This window comes from Lissotriton vulgaris, chromosome 9 (genome assembly GCF_964263255.1).
Source record: "Lissotriton vulgaris chromosome 9, aLisVul1.2, whole genome shotgun sequence".
In the NCBI taxonomy this organism is placed as follows: domain Eukaryota; kingdom Metazoa; phylum Chordata; class Amphibia; order Caudata; family Salamandridae; genus Lissotriton; species Lissotriton vulgaris.
In genome coordinates this window covers 436536693-436558698 of record NC_141697.1, presented here as the reverse complement: position 1 = coordinate 436558698, position 22006 = coordinate 436536693, and the positions used below count along the sequence as shown (strand labels likewise).

At 47.4% G+C, this 22006-nt stretch overlaps 1 protein-coding gene across 1 annotated transcript in view; it reads right to left on the bottom strand.

The window, feature by feature from the left end:
• The window catches only part of TDRD9 (tudor domain containing 9), a 2495642-nt gene that overhangs the window by 1522923 nt on the left and 950713 nt on the right, over positions 1 to 22006 (bottom strand). The window contains exon 15 of the mRNA XM_086937885.1: positions 9743 to 9874. Coding sequence (XP_086794011.1) covers positions 9743 to 9874 — 132 coding nt within the window. The remainder of the gene's footprint in view (positions 1 to 9742; positions 9875 to 22006) is intronic.

The window sequence follows — 22006 nt, the reverse complement described above, 5'->3', positions numbered from 1 at the left end:
ATCCAAGCTAAATCTCCCTGATGAGGCCTAACAAGGCTGAAACCAGTCTGGGGTGCTTTAAGCTCGCTTCTAGAAGGGGACTCATCTGGCAGTTCGGGATGGACTGTTCCCATGAGTGTCAGTACCGATTTGCATAAGGTGGACCTTTGTTGACAGTGGCATAGTGGTCGAAAAAGTATGGATTGGAATGCTACCCCTAATGATTGCCAGTTCCATTTCTCCCATTACCTTTTGTGTGACTGAAATTAGATAAAAGCTACATATGCACTACAAACTTCATGTTAAGCAAATGCGCTTCTCAATGATTTTATGACAGTAACAAATGTTTGCGCAACACCCACAACTACATCACAAAATTAAAAGCTCAATAAAAACATGTTTACAAAGAAACAAAATGTATATGTGAACAGAACACCCTTAGATTTTGTCTGAAACAATACAAAAGTTGCTCTCTTAAAAGGAAGGATTTTCTCCCTCAATACAACATACTGTGGAAAATTAAATACTGTCTGGTGAACATTATCTGCGCCATCTTCCCTTTTCCCCGATGCCACACTCTTTGTCGCACACACCCACCACTTCAGCTGCCTTGATCAGAATCACCCTCACAAGCACCCTCGCGCACTGACCACTCCCGCCCTCGCATGCCTTGCGCGTAAGCGACAGCCATTTTAAGCACCATGGCCTCCCTGCCCTCGATGATAGCCAGCGCGTCTCTCTCTCTCTCTCTCTCTCTGACCTCGCAAGCATCCCCCCGCACGCTGACAGCCCCCGCTCTCACATGCCTTGGGTCATAAACCCCTCTTCAGCGCGGCTCTGCCTCGGAATCCCATCCTGTTCCCAGCGCAACACCTCCCTTCACCCCTTTTTGGTCCCAAGTCCTTTGATACAAACCCCCTTTTCCTGTATACCCGTTTGTCTCCCTTGTTCCCAGGCCGCCACCTGGCCCTGCGGATACTGTTTATCCCACCCCCGTACAGTAGGAAACTTCCCCCTATCAAAGGACCCTCGAGTCGATCGAACACCTTTCACCCCATGAGATCCGATCAACTCCACACATTCCGTGAATAGGCGGAATGTCCAGCTGCGCGATGATCATCACCTGTTGTGACCGGGGCGGGGGCTTCAACTGTAAATGTGTGGGAACGGGCTTGAAGCGGGGATTCCTAGGATGCTTTTCCGAACATCAAAGTATTGACGAATATGTGTTTCATGTAATAAAGCAATAAACCTGCGTATAAGAGGCCAGGCCTCAGAGATGTGGTTAGAGCACCTCGTGACGATACTTGCTGTCCGAATTGATGTGTTCTCCTCCGGAGAGAATAAACCCTCGTTTCCTGCCTTTCAGTCTCTAGCGCCTGCTTCTTTATTGATTACTATTTTGTGGGTAATAGAGGCGACACCGCCGGGCAAAACGAAAGGGTCTTTGGTCACTGGTTGTCTAGCCACCCTTTTACAATTGGCGTCCCAAGCGTGGGGCCCATCAGCGACTCGTGGATCCAGTGGGAGAGGTCCTGACGACAGAGTGAACGACTGCAACGATCGGAAGGTACCCTGTCCGATAGACCCTCGTCTGACAGCCGATCATCCGAACTTCACTGGTTCCGAACAGACCTCTCTCGAGTGATCTACGGTCCTGACTGGGAACCATCAGGAGTGCCGCGAGGATTACGAAGAAAAGAGGACGATCGGGCGCTGGATTCGGAAGACAAGAAACTGTCCATTCGGTCCGGGTAAGGTCGTGTAGACACGACGAATTGAGAAATTGTTTGATCGATTGAAAAAATACTAGTATTACTTTTTGTTAATTTATTTGGAGTTTCGCTGTCGGCAAACGGAGAAACAACCGGCTCTCCCTTTGCAAACAGTGAAGGATAGGTAACGCACCCGTCGTGCCTATCTTTCTCCCCCACTGATCAATTGCCCCTCCCCATTGATTAACTGTTACGAATTGTTATCTGGAGATTCTCTGTCTTAAAACAGGAAAGAATAGGTTCCCTCTTTGCAGATAGTGAAAGGGTAGGTAACGCAGACCTTTGCGGGCCTACTTATTCTCCCCATTGACCATTTTACTGACCATTTTATTGACCATTTTTGATTGATATTGGTTCTTGAGGTATTCACTGCCTGCAAACAACGTTGAATAGAAATATTCTGTCTAGTCTTTGCACACAGTGATAAGATAGGTAGTGCTGACTATCGTCCCCATTGTGACCCGTCATGCCTGTCTTCTCCCCACTGATTGATAGCTGGTTCAGCCCGGACCGCTTATTAGAGGTGGACCACCTAGCTCCGCTGGAAGGCACCCCTAATAAAGAAATGTTCACAAAGTATGGATTAATTACCATAGCCTATAGTAAGCTATGGCACAAGTATACCAAAGCAAATCAAGAGAAACAGTGGCCACTGGTAGGATCCTTCGATCTTGACAAAATAGAGACGTTAGAAATAGCCCTTCGTAGTAGCAAGACAACGCCTATTATGCTCGACAGTCTCGGTATGTGGCGCAAAGAAGCAATGCAACAAAAGGAAAGAGACGAAGTCAGAGTAGGTAAAGAAACGCGACAGATGACCTTCCAAGCGTCTGATAGGCAAAAGGAAGGGGCAGCGACGACACAGTTCCAAAGATTAGGCACAAAAAGGGAACAGTGTAAAGGGACGTACCGACAGGACAAACCCGAGACACAACGACCCGAAAGTAACCCCCCGACACTACGCGCAGGGCGAACAGACTTAAGGCAAAACCAATGTGCTTTTTGTAAAAGACTCGGGCACTGGAAAGCCCAATGCCCGACTCTACGGAACATAGGTAAGAGCGGAGGGCCGACAGAAATAACAAGCCGGCAGAAAGGGAAAAGGCGCGAGACAAGAACGAATCAGACTAACACGGGGAGGACAGATAGGACTACGACGTTTGATTATGCCCGATGGCACAGATTTCGTCAGACCAATTTCAACGACATGTTGGAGTTCTGGGACTGATTACCCTCCCCCCCACTCTGAAAAACAAAAGCAATTACAGGCCTGCGTAGACAACCCCCCATGCAAGAAATCTGTGCTCGTGGATACCCCGCCCCCCATTACCCAGGCATAAATGCCTACCCCCATTGTAATGAGGTCCTCGTAGTAAAAGGATTCAAGGAAGCCAAGTCTCTGTTATATAATTTAAGATTTAATTACAATAAAGATAACACACGACCAACGATAAATAAAAAAAAAACTAGTAAAACATTCTTTAAAGTAAAACTGTACTAATAGGAACAATACAGAACATATTACGTCCACTCCGGAAGTTCCCAAAATGCAACAGGTCACCGGTCACGCCCATCCGGAAGGTGAAACACTCAGCACGTGTGGGGCGGAGTCCTGCCGACCGCCATAGACCAAAGAGGTCGCCGGCGAGAATATACAGGAGGCTCCACGGGCCCGGCACGTCCCATCCTCTTCTCCCATATGGTCTAGCGGTTGAGATTCCTGGTTTTCTCCGCCGCGGCCCGGGCCACGAGTAGGGAGGGGGCGGATGCAGATGACCCCCTCCCTCGTATCTTCTGGTCCGGCCATCGCAAATTCCTCCGCTGAACTGGTGCAGGGTGGGCTGGGAGGAAGAGGCGACGCGGACGAGCCTCTTCCACCTCCACAGGTAGGAGGTTTCCCAGCCCCGGCCCGGCGCCGAAATCCTCCAGCCGGGCAACGGATATACTTGCGTAGCACAGAAAATACAATGTCCAACGGACCTATTTGCGTAGCACAGAACATACAATGTCCGACGGACCTATTTTCGCAGCACAGAACATACAATGTCCGACGGGCATACTTGCGCAGCACCGGACATACAATGGTCCTCCAGAGTACTCGCCGAGTCAGGGGTGTAGGGTGGTCATCATGTGCACCCCTGATTCGAAGGAACGGCGTGGGATGCACTGGGAGAGAGAGGCGGCGCGAACAAGCCTCCCTCCCCTCCCCAGGTAGAGGCGCCACAGCTGCATCCTAGTGCCCCGAGCCAATGTCCTGCTCCAACGACACGGTGTCCCATTTTTTTCTCGCCCCAGGGAAGTCTCTTCCACTCTTGAAAACGCGACGAAGGGCGGCTGCTGCAGGGTCTCAAAATGGCGCCCGGGCCCCCTGGAAGGCGGGTCTAGGCCGCTGGAGTAACTTTGTCCGGTATTGCAACTCGGGCGCTTGCCCGCCTGGGCACGAGCCCCCACCTCCGACAAACATCCCCACAGCTTTGAAGATTCTACCAGAGTCCCAGAAGCCCTCGGCATCCACAGGCTCCCGGTGGGGAACAACTGCCTTGATCACTAATGAAATGACCTCGACATAGCCACAAGATGGTGGTGCTCTCGTGTCAGCATCAGCTTCAGTTTGAATCATCCCAAAATATTGTGGGCTAACGGATTCGATTAAGTTCCGGCTGAACCTCAACGTGACCCGGTAAGGAAGATTCTACCTCCCTCCCCTTTTGATTGACGGTCCACATTACCAGTCCCTCTGTTAGCACAGGTTTCTGAACTGCCGAAAGGGATTCTGGTGCAACCAACCCGACATCGTCCAAAATGGCGCCGGTATCAATAGGAACTTACGAACGCCTCGTGGTGTTCCTTGGCTAACAAGACTTGATGTTCTGAGATATGTATGTGAACCTTTGTACACTTGACGAAAAAGGGAGGAGGGTTCACTTGGCGAACAGTTGAAAGGAACCCGTTAAAATGTTGATTTCAATGTACGATTTATTATGATATTTATTGTAGCCGATACGTAACGTAGCTTATGACGCACGCCCATGGTATACATCTAGGAAATGTGATTACAATTAGTCTGACTGTGTTTCAATTTATGAAATAAATACCCTCTGATCCCTCAATTATTGATAGATGTTTTTAGTTCCTTGCAAATGACTAAGTGGACGTTTTTTCGATGTTTTTGAAATGCTGCAAAATAGCCCCTACTGTATGTGCTTCAGCCATCGCCGTGTCCGGCCAAATAATATTGCACTCACATATTTACTTACTGAACGATTATGCAAATAAAGGTTTTCCAAGCTATGAACAGGTATTGCATACTTTTGTAAATGTGGGAATTGGCGGGGGGGCTATTTTGTGCGCAACCGTTTTGCTCTCTTTTTAAGGTTATTAGAAAATGGCTGTTCGGCCCCGGATTGATGATCGAATCTAAGGTGTGATACGCTGCCTCCAAATATGCGACTAAGCTCAGGAACTAACGCATAAAGAAGGACCTTGACTTCTGAGAATGGGTAAAAGCGAAGCGGTATGAATGTCAGAATGTTATAAAGGTATGATGCTCGAAGGTACTAAGGGACAGGGTTGGCTGAAGGACTGATATGCCTTAGAACATCACAGCGTTGGGAATGATTTCAGGATCCCGATAGCTGGATACATCCACAAACCAGATACCTCGCGCTAGGCGCCTCTGATTTCTTTTTAGCGTTTACCTACACACGATCTATAACGCCACACTCGGACCCCCCCCCCCCCCCCCCTTTGACTTCGGAAACTAAGACCCTAGGGATTCTATCCCGAGGAGATAAGACGAGTATGTGGTAAGTAAAGAACTTTCGTGCCCGTACCTTCGATATGCTTGAATGTTGTCCCCCCCCCCTTTCTTCCTTTTTCTCCCTCTACAGGTTACCTTGGAATCACGACTAGGGTATAGTAAAGATCCGGAGCCACGCCATGTCCGATACCCGAAGCGGACCTACGCTGCAAGATGGCACCTAAAGACACCCAACTCAATGCATGTCCTTATGTACCCGGCCTAATGCTCTTCCGTCCCAAACTGCATGCTTTCTATATTCTAACAGACCCTAAATGTCTCATGTCGGGTAATGCACTGAATAGCCTAAATAGTACACGGCCACTCCCCATGTCACACGTGTACTATTTAACCTATTGTTGATCTCTCTCTCTCTCTCTCTCTCTCTCTCTCTCTCTCTCTCTATCTTCTCTCTCTCTCTCTCTCTCTCTCTCCTCCACACTTTCACTCTTCCTAGCGACTGGCACCTAATTGGTGAACCACTACCCCTGGTGCACCACCTGATTGGCTCCAAATACCACAAGTATTTGCACAAATTTGTCTTAAAATAAAAGTTACATCGATACCACGTTACTACCTCTCCTTTTCTGCTAAATACTGATGAAACCTAGATTGGCCAATAAGAAAGGGACAGGTAAGACGACTAAGGTTCCCTAATCTGACCCATTTTGAGGGAACTACTTGTCAGTGGCATCCATGATAAAAATGTCCCTGGTAAACGTGACCTTCCCCGTCCCGAAGTTATCTCAATACCCAAACAGAAAAAGTGATCGAGACATCCCCGGTTTCCCAGAATGCCCCCAGTTTTGTATCAGCTGCCCTGGACGAAAGTTTGAAAAATGTCCCTTGCCCCAGTTCGTTATATTCCTAGTTGTTTTCCGTTAGACCTCGCTCACCCCAAGGATGAGTTGAATAGTCATCGCAAGCCCCGAGTTTTTTTTTTAATAAAGTAGACAGGTTGTAAGAAACTATGTAGAATTTAAAGTAATGCTTGCGAAGTTAGAATTAAGATAGGATGCATTTATATAATGAAAAATCGTTTAGCCTATGTTCATTCCTCAGAAAGATACCCATCAGACCATGGTGAATAGCACATTGCACTTTTTCGTAAAAATACAAAGCCCTGAAGGACGGCATAAACTCCATAGGACTCGTACTAGGAAAGTGGGTCTCTGCCAGAAGAATTGACGTGACTGTGATAAAATGCAATAAATAAGTATCAGACTTCGTTCCACGACAATGAATGTAGTACCAACAGAATGCCAAAGACATAGTCACGAAGGAAAGCTGTAGGGAACCCAGCAAACCTATCACCGATTATTTATACGTTGGCTGCAATACCTCAATGTAATGGATGCTTACCCAGTTGCTTAGTGTTGGGAGAGAAATAGATTTATGTGATTACCTTCCTCTGCGAAATCTCTAAAGACTGTCTTTTCAAACTCATTTAAGGGTACCACTGTCGGAGGAGAAAGAGACCGGATGTGGGAGCACGCGGCCTGACTGCAGATCGTGGATCATCTGCGACTTTGGCCAAGGCGGGACCGCAACAGTAAGGAGTCGCAGGACGAGGCACTGTTTCTGACAGAATGAAAGGAAAGGGCTGACCTGAGGCCCCTGCTTTATGATCGACATGTGCCGAAAAAGTCCCCGCTCTCTGAACCTGGTTATGGACCCGCCTGTCTAAATTTTCCGTCCCCTTGGTCTGTTCCCGATCTGGCCCTGCTCCATCCCCTCCTCCTCCGACCTACCATAAGGACTACTTGCACACCCCCCTCCCTCCACCTGAACTTCCAACATCCTCTAAATCCTACTGTGCCATCTAGAGAAGGGTATTTCCTGCGCCAAAAGGGGGGGAGCTCCGGATAAGTAGACCACGAACTGTGTTAAATCTCAGAACGATGACCTAAACACCACCGAGGGTCACCCCAAAGGGAAGCTAAACGAAGTCTGTGGTTCTGCCCGCTACCGAGCACCTTGAAGATGATGGAAGCAACAGGAAATACCCACTACAGAGACCCGAGGACAGACAGACTCCACCGCTCAAAGACAATTGCACTCTTCATCACAATCCTTTTCTGTCTCCTCCTAATGACCATGCTCTGGGTTATGGAAGAAAGCGCACCTGCTCCAAGACTGTAACGTATTTCTCCCACGAGATCTGACGAAACAAAACAAAGACACACTCCTGCCCGCAGACCTCCAACGGCAATCCACGCGAACATTTCTACTAAAGAACGAATTGTAATATAGGTGCTCAACAGTGCCAACAGAAAACGACAAAAAATGCTGAGAACTCACTAACGATGGTCCACGACCACAAGACACTGGAAACCCCGATTATTGTTTTTACTATGTCTCATTTCTCTCCCAGCCGCCATTGAATTGACTATGCTCCAACCGAGTACAAAAAGAACTTACCTTCGTGGTAACCTATCAGTTCCTATTCCGAATGACTATAAGCATCTATGATCTGTACCCAACGCTCTCACTATATAATTTTTGTCTGATATTGCACTACTATGACTTTCCTGCAACGAGCTTAACGATGAGCCTGCCCACTAAGATGAAAAGATTTTAAAAATGTGATGTTTATGTACAGTTCCTTCGCCTGGGTTTTCATTTTATGACCACCGCAGTAGACATAGATAGGAAATAGGCCGGCAAGATGTCTTAGAAATGTTAAAGGGAGGACTGTAGAAAATTAAATACTGTCTGGTGAACATTATCTGCGCCATCTTCCCTTTTCCCCGATGCCACACTCTTTGTCGCACACACCCACCACTTTAGCTGCCTTGATCAGAATCACCCTCACAAGCACCCTCGCGCACTGACCACTCCCGCCCTCGCATGCCTTGCGCGTAAGCGACAGCCATTTTAAGCACCATGGCCTCCCTGCCCTCGATGATAGCCAGCGCGTCTCTCTCTCTCTCTCTCTCTCTCTCTGACCTCGCAAGCATCCCCCCGCACGCTGACAGCCCCCGCTCTCACATGCCTTGGGTCATAAACCCCTCTTCAGCGCGGCTCTGCCTCGGAATCCCATCCTGTTCCCAGCGCGACACCTCCCTTCACCCCTTTTTGGTCCCAAGTCCTTTGATACAAACCCCCTTTTCCTGTATACCCGTTTGTCTCCCTTGTTCCCAGGCCGCCACCTGGCCCTGCGGATACTGTTTATCCCACCCCCGTACAGTAGGAAACTTCCCCCTATCAAAGGACCCTCGAGTCGATCGAACACCTTTCACCCCATGAGATCCGATCAACTCCACACATTCCGTGAATAGGCGGAATGTCCAGCTGCGCGATGATCATCACCTGTTGTGACCGGGGCGGGGGCTTCAACTGTAAATGTGTGGGAACGGGCTTGAAGCGGGGATTCCTAGGATGCTTTTCCGAACATCAAAGTATTGACGAATATGTGTTTCATGTAATAAAGCAATAAACCTGCGTATAAGAGGCCAGGCCTCAGAGATGTGGTTAGAGCACCTCGTGACGATACTTGCTGTCCGAATTGATGTGTTCTCCTCCGGAGAGAATAAACCCTCGTTTCCTGCCTTTCAGTCTCCAGCGCCTGCTTCTTTATTGATTACTATTTTGTGGGTAATAGAGGCGACACCGCCGGGCAAAACGAAAGGGTCTTTGGTCACTGGTTGTCTAGCCACCCTTTTACAATACACAATATAAAGAACTGTACCAAGTCTCAAAAGAAAAGGTTTGTCCCATGTTGGTCATAATAAGAAGGGATGTAAGCAGTGGTTGGATACTCCAATGTCGTAGTTCTTATATCATTGATTCAAATAGCCTGATTAAGCATTTAGATTATTCAGTTCAGGATTGAAAAAGCCATGGTAGGGCAAAGAAGGCAGTTATGAGAAATACTACAGACAACATGAAAAGTGGTTATAACCCCCTTATAATGGTCTGTAATCCACACATATTAAAACCTGCAAACATCCAAACAAAATGTAGTGTACTGACAAGCTGAAATGCAATGAAAAAACTTAAGATGAATGTTCCCAACACACATAAGTGTGAGGAAAATACGTAGAATTGTACATTTGAGTAGCAACTATGGCAAATTCTATCTTGCAATCAAAATCAATTCCTCCAGCCCAATTAGTCACTTATAGTATGAACATAAATAATGTTCTAACTAAATTAAACATTTGCATTTGTACCATTAGAATTTTACCTCTTTCAGCACTAGAATGGTGTGCTCAATATCATCAATACTGGGAGCAGAAAGAGCAGTTGCTAGCAGGGCTCTTGGTTCTCCCATGTCAAGCAGTTTTACTTTCAAGATTGTGTTTCCTAATGGGCAGCGCTATATGGGAAGGAAAGCATAAGTAAACATGAGGACAAGAACATATAATACAAAAATGTATAAAAACAACAATTGGTGCAGTTTTAAAAGACATGCAACTGCACAGACTTTAGATTATACATTACATAATTGTTTTATAAAACCTTGTTTATGACTCTACATTTAAAAGGAAATAAAAGTATTTACCAGCAGCACTGGTTTCAAACCTTCATTTCAGTTATATATGTGCATGCAAAGCAAACTAACATCTAATGGATAAACCAGAACAGACTGAAACCTTTTCAAAACAATGTGCCAAAGATAAGAGGAGCATTTATCGGAACTCAATAAAAATTAAAGGAACCCAGAAACAGAATAAGGTTTCTAGTCACGTACACAATATTATGTCAGTATAAGACGCCTGAAAAACAACAAATTGTCTCTTCCGCTTTGCCTTCAAAAAGAATGCTGGGCAGGACACATTTACAGATACCAAGCTGCATAACCAGATTTCCAGGTAGCTAACTTTGAACATGCTGGTCATCTACCTATCACATTGCTTGACAGTAAGGGTCTCCCTGCAAGCCTCTGCACGTTCCAGTGCTTGCCCACCGTGTGCCTATTTGTGAGGCTCAAGTTGTTGTGCATAAGGCTTGGATCCACAAATGCTACAATGAACCAGAGAGAAAACCTTTGAATTTACACTGATTTGAGAATGATTCGGCAGGTTAGTCTGCATTCTGCAAGAAGAGACACTAGAAGAATGGACAAAAGGCCACCTCTTCACACTGGAGTCAAAGGGAGATATTCTGTGTCCAAACCCTTTATTCTGTGATTGAGCCTGGCAGAAATACAGAATTAGCAGCTGTCTCTAGTTGGCGCAGGCCCATTTGGTTTGAACTCACATTCCCAGTAACTATTAAAGGATGCCTACCATTGCTGTAGTTGCTGAGACATAACAAATACAGTGGTACCTTGTTACCACTGAACAGGACTGTACACAACAAAGTATACAATGGGGATCCTGTTGACCTTTTTAACGTTGCCAGCAACTGAGTGGCTGAAAGAAGAGGAGCAGCCTTCAGAACAAACCATGGCAACTGGCCAGAGTGGCTCTTTCGCAAATGAGGTATTGATGTCAACTGTACCTGTGGTGCCTGCAGGCTTCTTGCTGCTCCCTTTTCCCCAATATTGTAGCATTTCCACAGCAAATGTCATCTTATCACCTAGACACCATGCCCCTTGCTGACCCTTTTGGCAGTCTCATAATCCTTTACTTCTTACCAGGTGATAAAGTACTTTCGTACGGATTAACGCTATCACCTAGTCTGCCTCCCAAGACCATGTACACCCAACATCTTTCGGTGCAAATTACCTGGTTGGAAACAAATTTCATATGGAGCTGTGGCTCACGTGTGCCCCATAAACAAGGCTGAACTTACACACACAGATTATGATCATTTTGCATCCACACACACAGTACCTAGATGCATCAGTAATACTTCCAGTTGTTTGCCTTTTTAGCCAAAACACACACATAAAGAACAGAGTTATAACCTAATAAAATGTTAGATATTTCATAATTGGAGTTGAAATCTTTTACTGCTCAATCAACCAACCAATCAGAGTACTTGTAAAGTGTGCTACTTACCCGTGAGGGTCCCAAGGCGCTGAGTGGCGGGGGGACGGGGGGGGTGGTTATGGTCAGGGGGTATTGGGATGCTGCTACTGCTCGAAGAGCCAGGTCTTGAGGAGTCTTCTGAAGGCGAGTCGGTCTTGGGTCTGCCGTATGTGGGTAGGGAGGGTGTTCCAGGTCTTGGAGGCGAGGTAGGAGAAGGATCTGCTACCGGAGGTAGTTCGTTGGATGGGGGGGGGGACAGCGGCGAGGGCGAGGCTGGCGGGTGGGGGTGTGGAAGCTGAGTCTGCTGTTCAGGTAGGCTGATCCGGCGTTGTGGAGTGCTTTGTGTGCGTGGGTGAGGAGCTTGAAGGTGAGCCAGTGTAGGTCTCTCAGGTTGGGGGTTATGCTGAGCTTTAAAACATTTATTGTAATTATTGATTTCAAAGTATATGAAAGTCAATTTTCTATTTCAAAGTAATGATGACTGGACCTTAATACAATTGCGTGTTATTTCAGTGTTACTATAAAAGAGTTGTTAAACCTTCATCAGCCAACAGTATGGTAGAGCTACTCAACTTTGCTAACCTTTGAGAGCTGAAGCGCAACAAGAACAGGTTAAGTCTACAGACCTGGATTTAATGTGCTAACACATGGAAATACAGAGGGATGTATTCACAAACTGCAGTTTGCAGTATATTTCGTAGTACAACAAAATAATATTCACAAACCAACGGTTGTAAATTTCCACCTCTCGTATCTTTTCTATGGGAGATTCTCCAACATGTAAGTTTACTACTTAGTAGTAAACGTGAGAAGGATCAAGGGAATGGCTGAAAAAAGAGACATACTTACTACTGAATTGGAGGGGGTTTAGTTAGCAGTAGGGAGAAGTTTAGTCAAGGTTATGAGCCCAGCCAAAGAAGAGTAAATCCACTGCTATCCACTAACTGCACTTCTAACGTTAGGGCCCACAACAGTAGTAAATGACACCAGCTTAAAGTCAAAGCAAGTTCAGCCACACACATGGACAACCACTGGTACGGATATACCAAACCGAGAACTCAGTAGTGCTACACCTGATAGCTCTCCATGTAAGGAAAAACACATTTTTTCTAGTAAAACCCTGATCCACCATGGTTAACCCCTTGGTGGCATGCTTCATCATCGGTTCCATGCAGATACGAAGTGGATTGGTGCATGCTGCGACCTATGTAGGATCACTGTCACAGGGCTGCTGCTGGACATGGGAAGGACTTTAATATTTCTTCGTTTCCGCCCCGTGGACAGGATTCCTGCGGCCCCTTAAACGTGGCCTGGGCTTTCCCGGAGGAGGACTCATCAACCGTGACGTCACCGGCCAGTGCCCAATCCGTGAACGAGACAGCGGTGAAAACCTGCCTACAGGAAGAAGATGGCGCGAAAGCCGGGTGGAGATTGAGTGAGGAGACGCCGAGCAGTTTGGAGAAACGCCACGAAGAGGAAGCAGACGACGGACAGCCCAGCCGAGAAGGAGCGCCAGGAGGCCACCATTTTCACGAGCCGCCCCGCCGCACTTCTGGAGAAGTGTGGCTAGACAAGGCACGGGGACGGCTAAAGGGGCTGTTTGCTTCACGGGCGGATACGGGGTAGGGGAGGACTAAGGGAGGTCACGGGGCCCGACTTTCGTGCTCTGAATAGTTCTTCATTCCCGGAGCTCACGCAACCTCTGTCACATATCGCTCTACCAGTTGTATTCAAGAAAGTCACATGGTGCTGGTCCCTGGTGAATCCCTCACTCCCCGCTCCCCTGACTCACGTTATAGTCTCTCAGAATAGCCAGTAATCGGGGCTCCTTGTTTTTTTTTCATTCTTTCTATGCCGGGAACAACTCCTGCTGAGCCCTGTCATCATTCCCTGGAGACATCAAGAAAACGTCGGAGTCCTATGTAAAGACTATCACTTGGAAGGACATCCCTACAAGAAGAGACTGTGTCCGTTATTGTTGTATTACTCCTGACCAAAGGAATATCCCTCAGTTATTTGAACCCCTGGTTATGTGGCTAAGCATTAAAACACTTGTTGAACTACGTAAAGGCAGTGTGCTGCGTTTTTCATAAGCCGGACCATACCTGCATAGCTGACAATTGGCGAGCCAGCCAGGAGAGTTTGGGGTATCGAACCGCCATCCGATACAAGATGGAAGCACTAATCCAACAGATGAAGGAGAATCAAGATAAGCTCGAGGGGGCCATCGGGCAAACGTCAGCGCAAGCCGAAGCAGACCGCGCCACGTTCACGTCTGCTATGCAAAATCAAGCCGACAACCTCATTAAAATAGCTGAAGGACAAAACCTTTTAATGGCAGTACTGGGACAAGGCAAAACCACCGCCCCTCCCCAGGAACTGTCGTTCCACTGCAAAAGTATGTTTCAGGGGAAGATCCCTTAGCCTTCTTTCTGAACTTTGAAAGGGCTGCTAGAGCCAGTGCCTGGCCAAGGGATAGATGGCCATTCTATCTTGCCCCCCTTTTAACTGGAGAAGCGCAAGCAACATATCAAATGGTGAATAAAGATGGTACGGTTACCTATGGACTTGTGAAACAGTATATCTTAGACCGGTTGGGAGTTGATGAAGAAACACACAGGCTGATATTTCGACAAGAAAGAGGGAGCCCTGGAGATCTCCCCAAAACTCTATTCTATTGATTAAAAGCAGCAGCTGACTTGTGGCTGAAACCACAAGACTCAAGTATGGACGAAGTCATGAATAAAATTTATCTCGAGCAGTTCCTGGAGGCTCTGCCTTATGGAACACAGTGGTGGCTAAAACAACATGCTGGACTGACTCTTGAGCATGCCATAGAAATGGCCACAAGCTATGCTCGTGCCCAGGGCCGACCCCCCATAAAGGAACATGAAAAACCCAACCGCCCAGTCCTAGGAAAACCAGAGAAGAAAATAGTAAAACCTCCAGTAGAACTTCCGTGTCCTCGTCTCCCTAGACCTGAGATACCACTGACTTCAGGCCCACAGTGTTATGATTGTGGGGAATGGGGGCATATAGCACGTTATTGTAGGAAGAAAAAGGAAAAAGAAGACGAACCCATGGACGTGAGCTACACACCCCGTTCCCTCCTGTATGCCCAGGAGACAGGGCCAGTTTTCTATGTGAGTGTAGACATCAACGGGAAAAACGCTAGGGCTCTGCTTGACTCTGGGTGTCGACAATCCGTAGTTAGAAAAGAATATGTAACCCCTTCTTGTCTTCTGGCAGGGAAGTCTGTTCACATAAGGTGTGTCCATGGGGACGTCAAGGAGTATCCATTAGCTAAGATATCCCTTTGTAGTTCTTCAGGAGTCACAACAGAGGTGGTGGTTGGGGTCTTAGATGAGTTGCCTGAGCCAGTCATTATAGGCACTGATAATCCAGGGTTCCTTTCTCTTATAAGAGACACTGTTAAACAGCCCCCCAACAACGCCCTCCTGGTATCAGAACCCTGGGCTAGGGACACACACTTTAGAACAGCACAGTTAAACAATGCTATTCTTACCACCACATGGCAAACAGCTCGTTCAGGTCAGGATCCCTCAACTAGGTCCTACCCCACTTTAGTAGAACAAAATGGGTTGTTATATCGACTAGCAAAACCCGAAGCGGTACCCCAACTGTTGGTCCCTACGGATTTCAGAGACCAAATTCTATTTTTTGTACATGCTCATCAGTTAGCAGGACATTCAGGAGCAGAGAAAACAGGGCAGGACATTCTTCAACACTTTTTCGGGCCGGGAGTTTACGCACAAGTCCAGAGATACTGCCAGGAATGTCAGATTTGGCAAAGGCATAACCCCTACGTTCCCCCGGCAGTACCACGGACTCCCCTTCCCATTATTGGAAAACCCTTTGATAGGGTGGGAATGGACCTGATAGGTCCCTTACCCAATTTTGGAAAAGGTGATGGACAGAGTTTCTGAATGATGCAGAATACTCCTACCCAGTCAAGAGATCAGGGCTTGATCCATCACCGTTTTTTAGCTCACTGCATCATCCCAGCTCAGAACCTGGCTACATGCAAATTAGTCTGTTCCTGTCCCAGTGCATGATGGGAACAGGGCAAACCAAACTACCAAGCCAATTCTTATACTGGGAAGGAGACAAGGCTCCGGGGACCGGTTTCTGGCATTTAAGCCGTCTTCGGCCCGGCTTGCTTGAATCCTGATGGTGCAATGAGCAAGGGACTCACTTCTGAGTATACCCTCCCACACTTAGTGTGGACAAAATCGATTTTGGAAAAGGCGATGGACAGAGTTTCTGAATGATGCAGAATACTCCTACCTAGTCAAGAGATCAGGGCTTGAACCATCACCGTTTTTTAGCTCACTGCACCATCCCAGCTCAGAACCTGGCTACATGCAAATTAGTTTGTTCCTGTCCCAGTGCATGATGGGAACAGGGCAAACCAAACTACCAAGCCAATTCTTATACTGGGAAGGAGACAAGGTTCCGGGGACCGGTTTCTGGCATTTAAGCCGTCGTTGGCCCGGCTTGCTTGAATCCTGATGGTGCAATGAGCAAGGGACTCACGTCTGATTATACCCTCACACACTTAGGGGTCGATTAGGATCGCGGACGGACTTGAGTCCGTCCGCGACCCCAGAGTATGAGGGAACGTCCGCATGGGCTGCGGCGTTCCCTCATGTGCGATTAGGATGTGACCGCCACCCTGGCGGTCACATCCTGGATATTTAACATTGCGGCGGGTGCTGCTTCAAGCAGCACCGGCCGCAATGTGAAAAGTGCATGTGTAACATTTACATGCACAAAGCGGCAGGCACCGCGCGGTGCCTGCCGCATTCTGCATGTAAATGCTGGGGGGTACCATAGGTACCCCCCATGTGCACCCCCCACCCGCCAACACCCTGGGGGCCCGCAACGGGCCCCCAAAATCAAAAGTACACATGCTTTTCCACGGCGGAAAAACCGCCGCGGAAAAGCATGTTTTCAAATGCTTCCTAATTTGGCCGGCGGTGTCTGATAGACACTGCCAGCCAAATGAGAGCTTTTCCACTGCGGTTGTAATCCGACCGCGGCGGAAAAGCAGCGGACAGAAACCAAGACCCACCAGCCATCGTAATGCGGCGGTGGGTCTTTGGTGAGTCCGCAGAGGATTTTCCGCCTCCTCCGGGCCGGAGGTGGCTTCCGCCGGCCCGGAGGAGGCGGAAAATCCTCCATCCTAATCGGCCCCTTAGTGTGGACAAAATCGATTTTGGAAAAGGTGATGGAAAGAGTTTCTGAATGATGCAGAATACTCCTACCCAGTCAAGAGATCAGGGTTTGATCCATCACCGTTTTTTAGCTCACTGCACCATCCCAGCTCAGAACCTGGCTACATGCAAATTAGTCTGTTCCTGTCCCAGTGCATGATGGGAACAGGGCAAACCAAACTACCAAGCCAATTCTTATACTGGGAAGGAGACAAGCTTCCGGGGATCGGTTTCTGGCATTTCAGCCGTCGTCGGCCCGGCTTGCTTGAATCCTGATGGTGCAATGAGCAAGGGACTCACGTCTGAGTATACCCTCCCACACTTAGTGTGGACAAAATCTATTTTGGAAAAGGTGATGGACAGAGTTTCTGAATCATTCAGAAACTCTGTCCATCACCACCACCTTTTCTAACATAGGTCCCTTACCCAAGTCAGCAAGAGGAGATCAATACGCGTTGGTGTTGGTTGACTACGCGACCCGTTATACAGAGGCGTTTCCCCTCCAGGCTGCTACTTCATCCGCCATAGCTCAACGGTTGGTTGAGGTCTTTTACCGAATGGGATTTCCCCGGGAGATTATTACCGACCAGGGGACTCCCTTTGTCTCTAGGCTGATGAACCAGGTCTGTCAACAACTTAGGATCAACCACATCAAAACGTCCGTGTACCACCCTCAGACAAACCGGCTGGTAGAACGTTACAACGGGCGCTTAAAGCTCACTCTAAAAAAACTCCTGTCTGGGGATGGTAGAAATTGGGATCAACTGTTACCCCTATCTCTTTTTGTGCTCTGTAGTCAGAAACAAGCCAGCTTAGGTTTGTCCCCGTTGGAATTATTGTTCGGACGTACCCCAAGGTCCTTACTAGAAATAACTACGGACAGCTGGAAAAAAGAAGGAGCACAAGAAGCAGAAGCCCTGTTAGATTACACCAGACAGCTACAGTCCAGACTCCATAAACTGAGAACCCTCTCCAATGACCATCTAGCTATAGCTCAGGTGAAACAAAAAGTTTTTTATGATAAAGGGAAAAAAATGGAGAGAGTTAGATGTTGGGGATTGGGCCTTAGTTTTACTCCCCACGTCTACTCATAAATTCAAAAAAGAGTGGCAAGGCCCCTTTCAGATAATCAAAAAGATAGGGAGAACCACCTATATTCTGCAGGTGTCGAAAAACAGAACCCAAATGTACAATATCACCATCTTAAAAGTGGTTGGGTAAACCTCCACAACCGGTTCATACCATCAACACGGTCGTTCACACTGTGCACGACACCCCTGTAAACCCTGACCTTACCTCACAAGAAAAGGAGGACGTCCTTTCTCTTTTGCTTAGGTATAAGGATGTCTTTACAGACCAACCAGGAAAGACCCAGATAGAGGTACATACCATTCCCACGGACCCAGGTGTAGTGGTAAAACAAAAACTGTATTGAATACCTGAAGCTAGGAGACAAGCCTTTAAAAACGAAATCGATCAAATGTTACGTTCTGGGGTGATAGTACCGTCGCACAGTAACTGGTCTTCGCCAGTGGTTTTGATGCCAAAGCCGGACGGTAGCATTCGATTTTGTATCGATTTCTGTGTGGTAAATGGAGTGTCCAAGCAAGATGCATAACCACTTCCTAGAGTGGACGAATTGCTAGAACGTCTTGGTGAGGCTCATATCACTACTATTGACCTCACCAAGGGATATTGGCAAATTCCTCTAGCTCCGGAAGATCAAGAGAAGACTGCCTTCTCCACTCCTCACGGACACTTCCACTTTACCGTGCTCCCATTTGGCTTACATGGCGCCCCGGCGACTTTTCAAAGGGCTATGGACACGGTACTATCCACGCACCATCAATACTCTTCCGCATACTTAGACGATATCGTCGTCTTTAGTAAAAACCTGGCCGGAACACCTCGAACACCTTGAAAGATCCTTGCCAGTCTTCGGGATACTGGCTTTCATATTAATGCAAAAAAATCAAGAATTGCATTTCGCAAGGTGAAATACCTCGGCTACCTCTTGGGTGATGGTCTGATCGAACCCCAAGCCGAAAAGGTGAAAGATATCCTGAATGTACCTTATCCCAAAACCAAAAGAGACCTGAGAGCATTTTTGGGTTTAGTGGGCTATTATAGACGGTTCATCGGCCAATTTGAGGATATAGCCAGTCCACTCACAGATCTCCTCAAGAAAAACCATTTGTCTCCCAAGTTGCCAGCCCCCTCTGATAAAGAGTTAGGAGCCTTTCACACATTGAAAACCTTCCTCACGTCCGCCCCAGTGTTGATGTCACCAGATTTTACCAAGCCCTTTATTCTTCAAACGAATGCCTCTGGTGTAGGGATCGGGGCTGGTCTCTCACAGGAGAACTCCGAAGGTGTTGAAAAGCCCATCCTCTACATCAGTAGAAAGCTGTTCCCCAGGGAAATGGCGTATTCCACCATCGAGAAGGAGTGTTTAGCGGTTCGATGGGGAGTTGACAAGCTTAGGTATTATTTAGAAGGCAGACCCTTTATCTTATATACGGACCATGCCCCGTTGACATGGCTGCAAAGGAATCGTGGCCACAACGAGGGTATACTACGGTGGTTCCTAGCGCTCCAGCCTTTCCGGGTGGAGGTCCGTCACCGGAAAGGTTTACAGCAGGGCAATGCTGACTTTTTGTCTCGTTTTCCTCTTTCCCCCGATCGGGAAAATCCCGGGGGTCGGGTCTGTCACGGGGCTGCTGCTGGACATGACCAGGACTTTAATATTTCTTCGTTTCCGCCCCGTGGACAGGATTCCTGCGGCCCCTTTAACGTGGCCTGGGCTTTCCCGGAGGAGGACTCATCAACTGTGACGTCACCGGCCTGTGCCTAATCCGTGAACGAGACAGCGGTGAAAACCTGCCTACAGGAAGAAGACGGCGGGAAAGCCGGCTGGAGATCGAGTGAGGAGACGCCGAGCAGTTTGGAGAAATGCCACGAAGAGGAAGCAGACGACGGACAGCCGAGCCGAGAAGGAGCGCCAGGAGGCCACCGTTTCCACGAGCCGCCCTGCCGCACTTCTGGAGAAGTGTGGCTAGACAAGGTACGGGGACGGCTAAAGGGGCTGTATGCTTCACGGGCGGATACAGGGTAGGGGAGGACTGAGGGAGGTCACGGGGCCTGACTTTCGTGCTCTGAATAGTTCTTCATTACCGGAGCTCACGCAACCTCTGTCACATATCGCTCTACCAGTTGTATTCAAGTAAGTCACATGGTGCTGGTCCCTGGTGAATCCCTCACACCCCGCTCCCCTCTCTCACGTTATAGTCTCTCAGAATAGCCAGTAATTGGGCCCCTTGTTTTCTTTTCTTTCTTTCTATGCCGGGAACAACTCCTGCTGAGCCCTGTCATCATTCCCTGGAGACTTCACGAAAACGTCGGAGTCCTATGTAAAGACTATCACTTGGAAGGACATTCCTACAAGAAGAGACTGTGTCCGTTATTGTTGTATTACTCCTGACCAAAGGAATATCCCTCAGTTATTTGAACCCCTGGTTATGTGGCTAAGCATTAAAACACTTGTTGAACTACGTAAAGGCAGTGTGCTGCGTTTTTCATAAGCCGGACCATACCTGCATAGCTGACAATCACTTACTGGTCTTTATATGATGATAAAGGAGAAGTTATGAGAGGGGGGTGGAGGATAGTACTGTGCTATGGTGAAGTTTCAAATTACCTGGCTAGCAGCTACATCAATTTTATTCCTACCTCTAGTTGGCATGGTTAAAAACTACGGTGTTATTAGGAAGACTGAGTTATAATGTGCTTGCGATTCTATGGGTTAACATGTTTCGAGACATGCCCCTATTGGCTCTTCGAAGAGGTGGGAGGACTGGGGCTTTCTTGAAGGTACAGCACACGGGCCCCTTACAATTGTATGAACAAGGAGTCTACTGTTCCTATGTAAATGTCTAGGTCAGGAGAATGGTCAGTGGAGGGGAGTGCTCCTTTAACGAGCAAGGACCCTCACACCCCCAAAGGAGTGTCATGCTTCATCATCGGGCAGCTCCTCGTTGGACCGGCGCTGCAATGATGAACGGGCCCCTCGAGGGGGCTCTTTGCCTGAGATCTTTTCTTTTACGCCAACGTGATATGCATGTGTGAGTGACAAGATGCGAGTAGAAGGGGTGAGAATTATGTGGGTTACAAAATGACTAAGGGGATCCAAACAAGAACTACATTTTAATGGTAGGATCCCTTTGTCAAGGATAAAAACATGGTTTGAGCATAAAATAGCTCTAATGGTCTTTGTAGCTTGAATAGGTGCAAGTACAAGGGTCAACATGTTTCATGCCTACAAGAGTCTCTAGCGGATCATGGCATTTTGTCAGGACCAAGAGGTCCTTGTTCTACTCTCACAGCAATGGGTGAGTGAAGAGTGTATGCACCATGCCCTGTATACGTTACATAGACTTTCGGGATATCTCCTGGGGTTAGACCCAGTGATTAAGAAAGCGGCCCCAATCGGACCGGACAAGGCATATGCTGAATTAGCAGATCGGCAAACGTGTCCAAGCACAGGGTGGCTATCGACCTTCTCAGGGGCCTGCCAAAGGCTATTGGCTCTTCTTCAGGACCATGGGAAATTAGTTCCTTGGTACCATTCCTGTATGCTACTCACTGAAAACATGTTATTTGCATGCCGTATAGTGAATATACACCTAATTGTTGTTCTTTATTTGCCTCCATATTAGATGCATTTATATTGCATCATTGTTCCTCTGGGGAGAGGGTGGCCTGTTGCCACACTCACATCAAGACAAACACTGGCTGGATGCACCTACTGTGGGCCTGCCCTGGGGACCGCATCTGATTGAGGACGACGAACCCAGTCTATCCTCATCTCCACTCTTTGTTTTCTGATACAACCACTGGCACTAACTATGTTGGAAGAGTGCTGCACTCCCTTATTTTATTTAATTTTAGTTCCATATTATAATCAAACTAATCTAGCGAGCTACAATGGTAGACATGCTGTCACTGCATGTCAAACATAGAAACCACCTTGATTCAATTGTTTGCACTTGACCACTGTACACTATAACACTGCGTTATTGCTTGTCGTACTTACAAAACTGCATACAATTTTCAAGTTTATCAAACTGTTAATAAAACTTAAACCACATGACAAATAAAACATCAATGAATCATGTAAACAATCATGATTATTATTAACAAATACAATTATTTCAATGAAACTTTTAAATTTGCTGTCAACACAAACTTCTTTATGATGCAGATGATACAAAGATGTAGCATGCCCAATGCATTTCG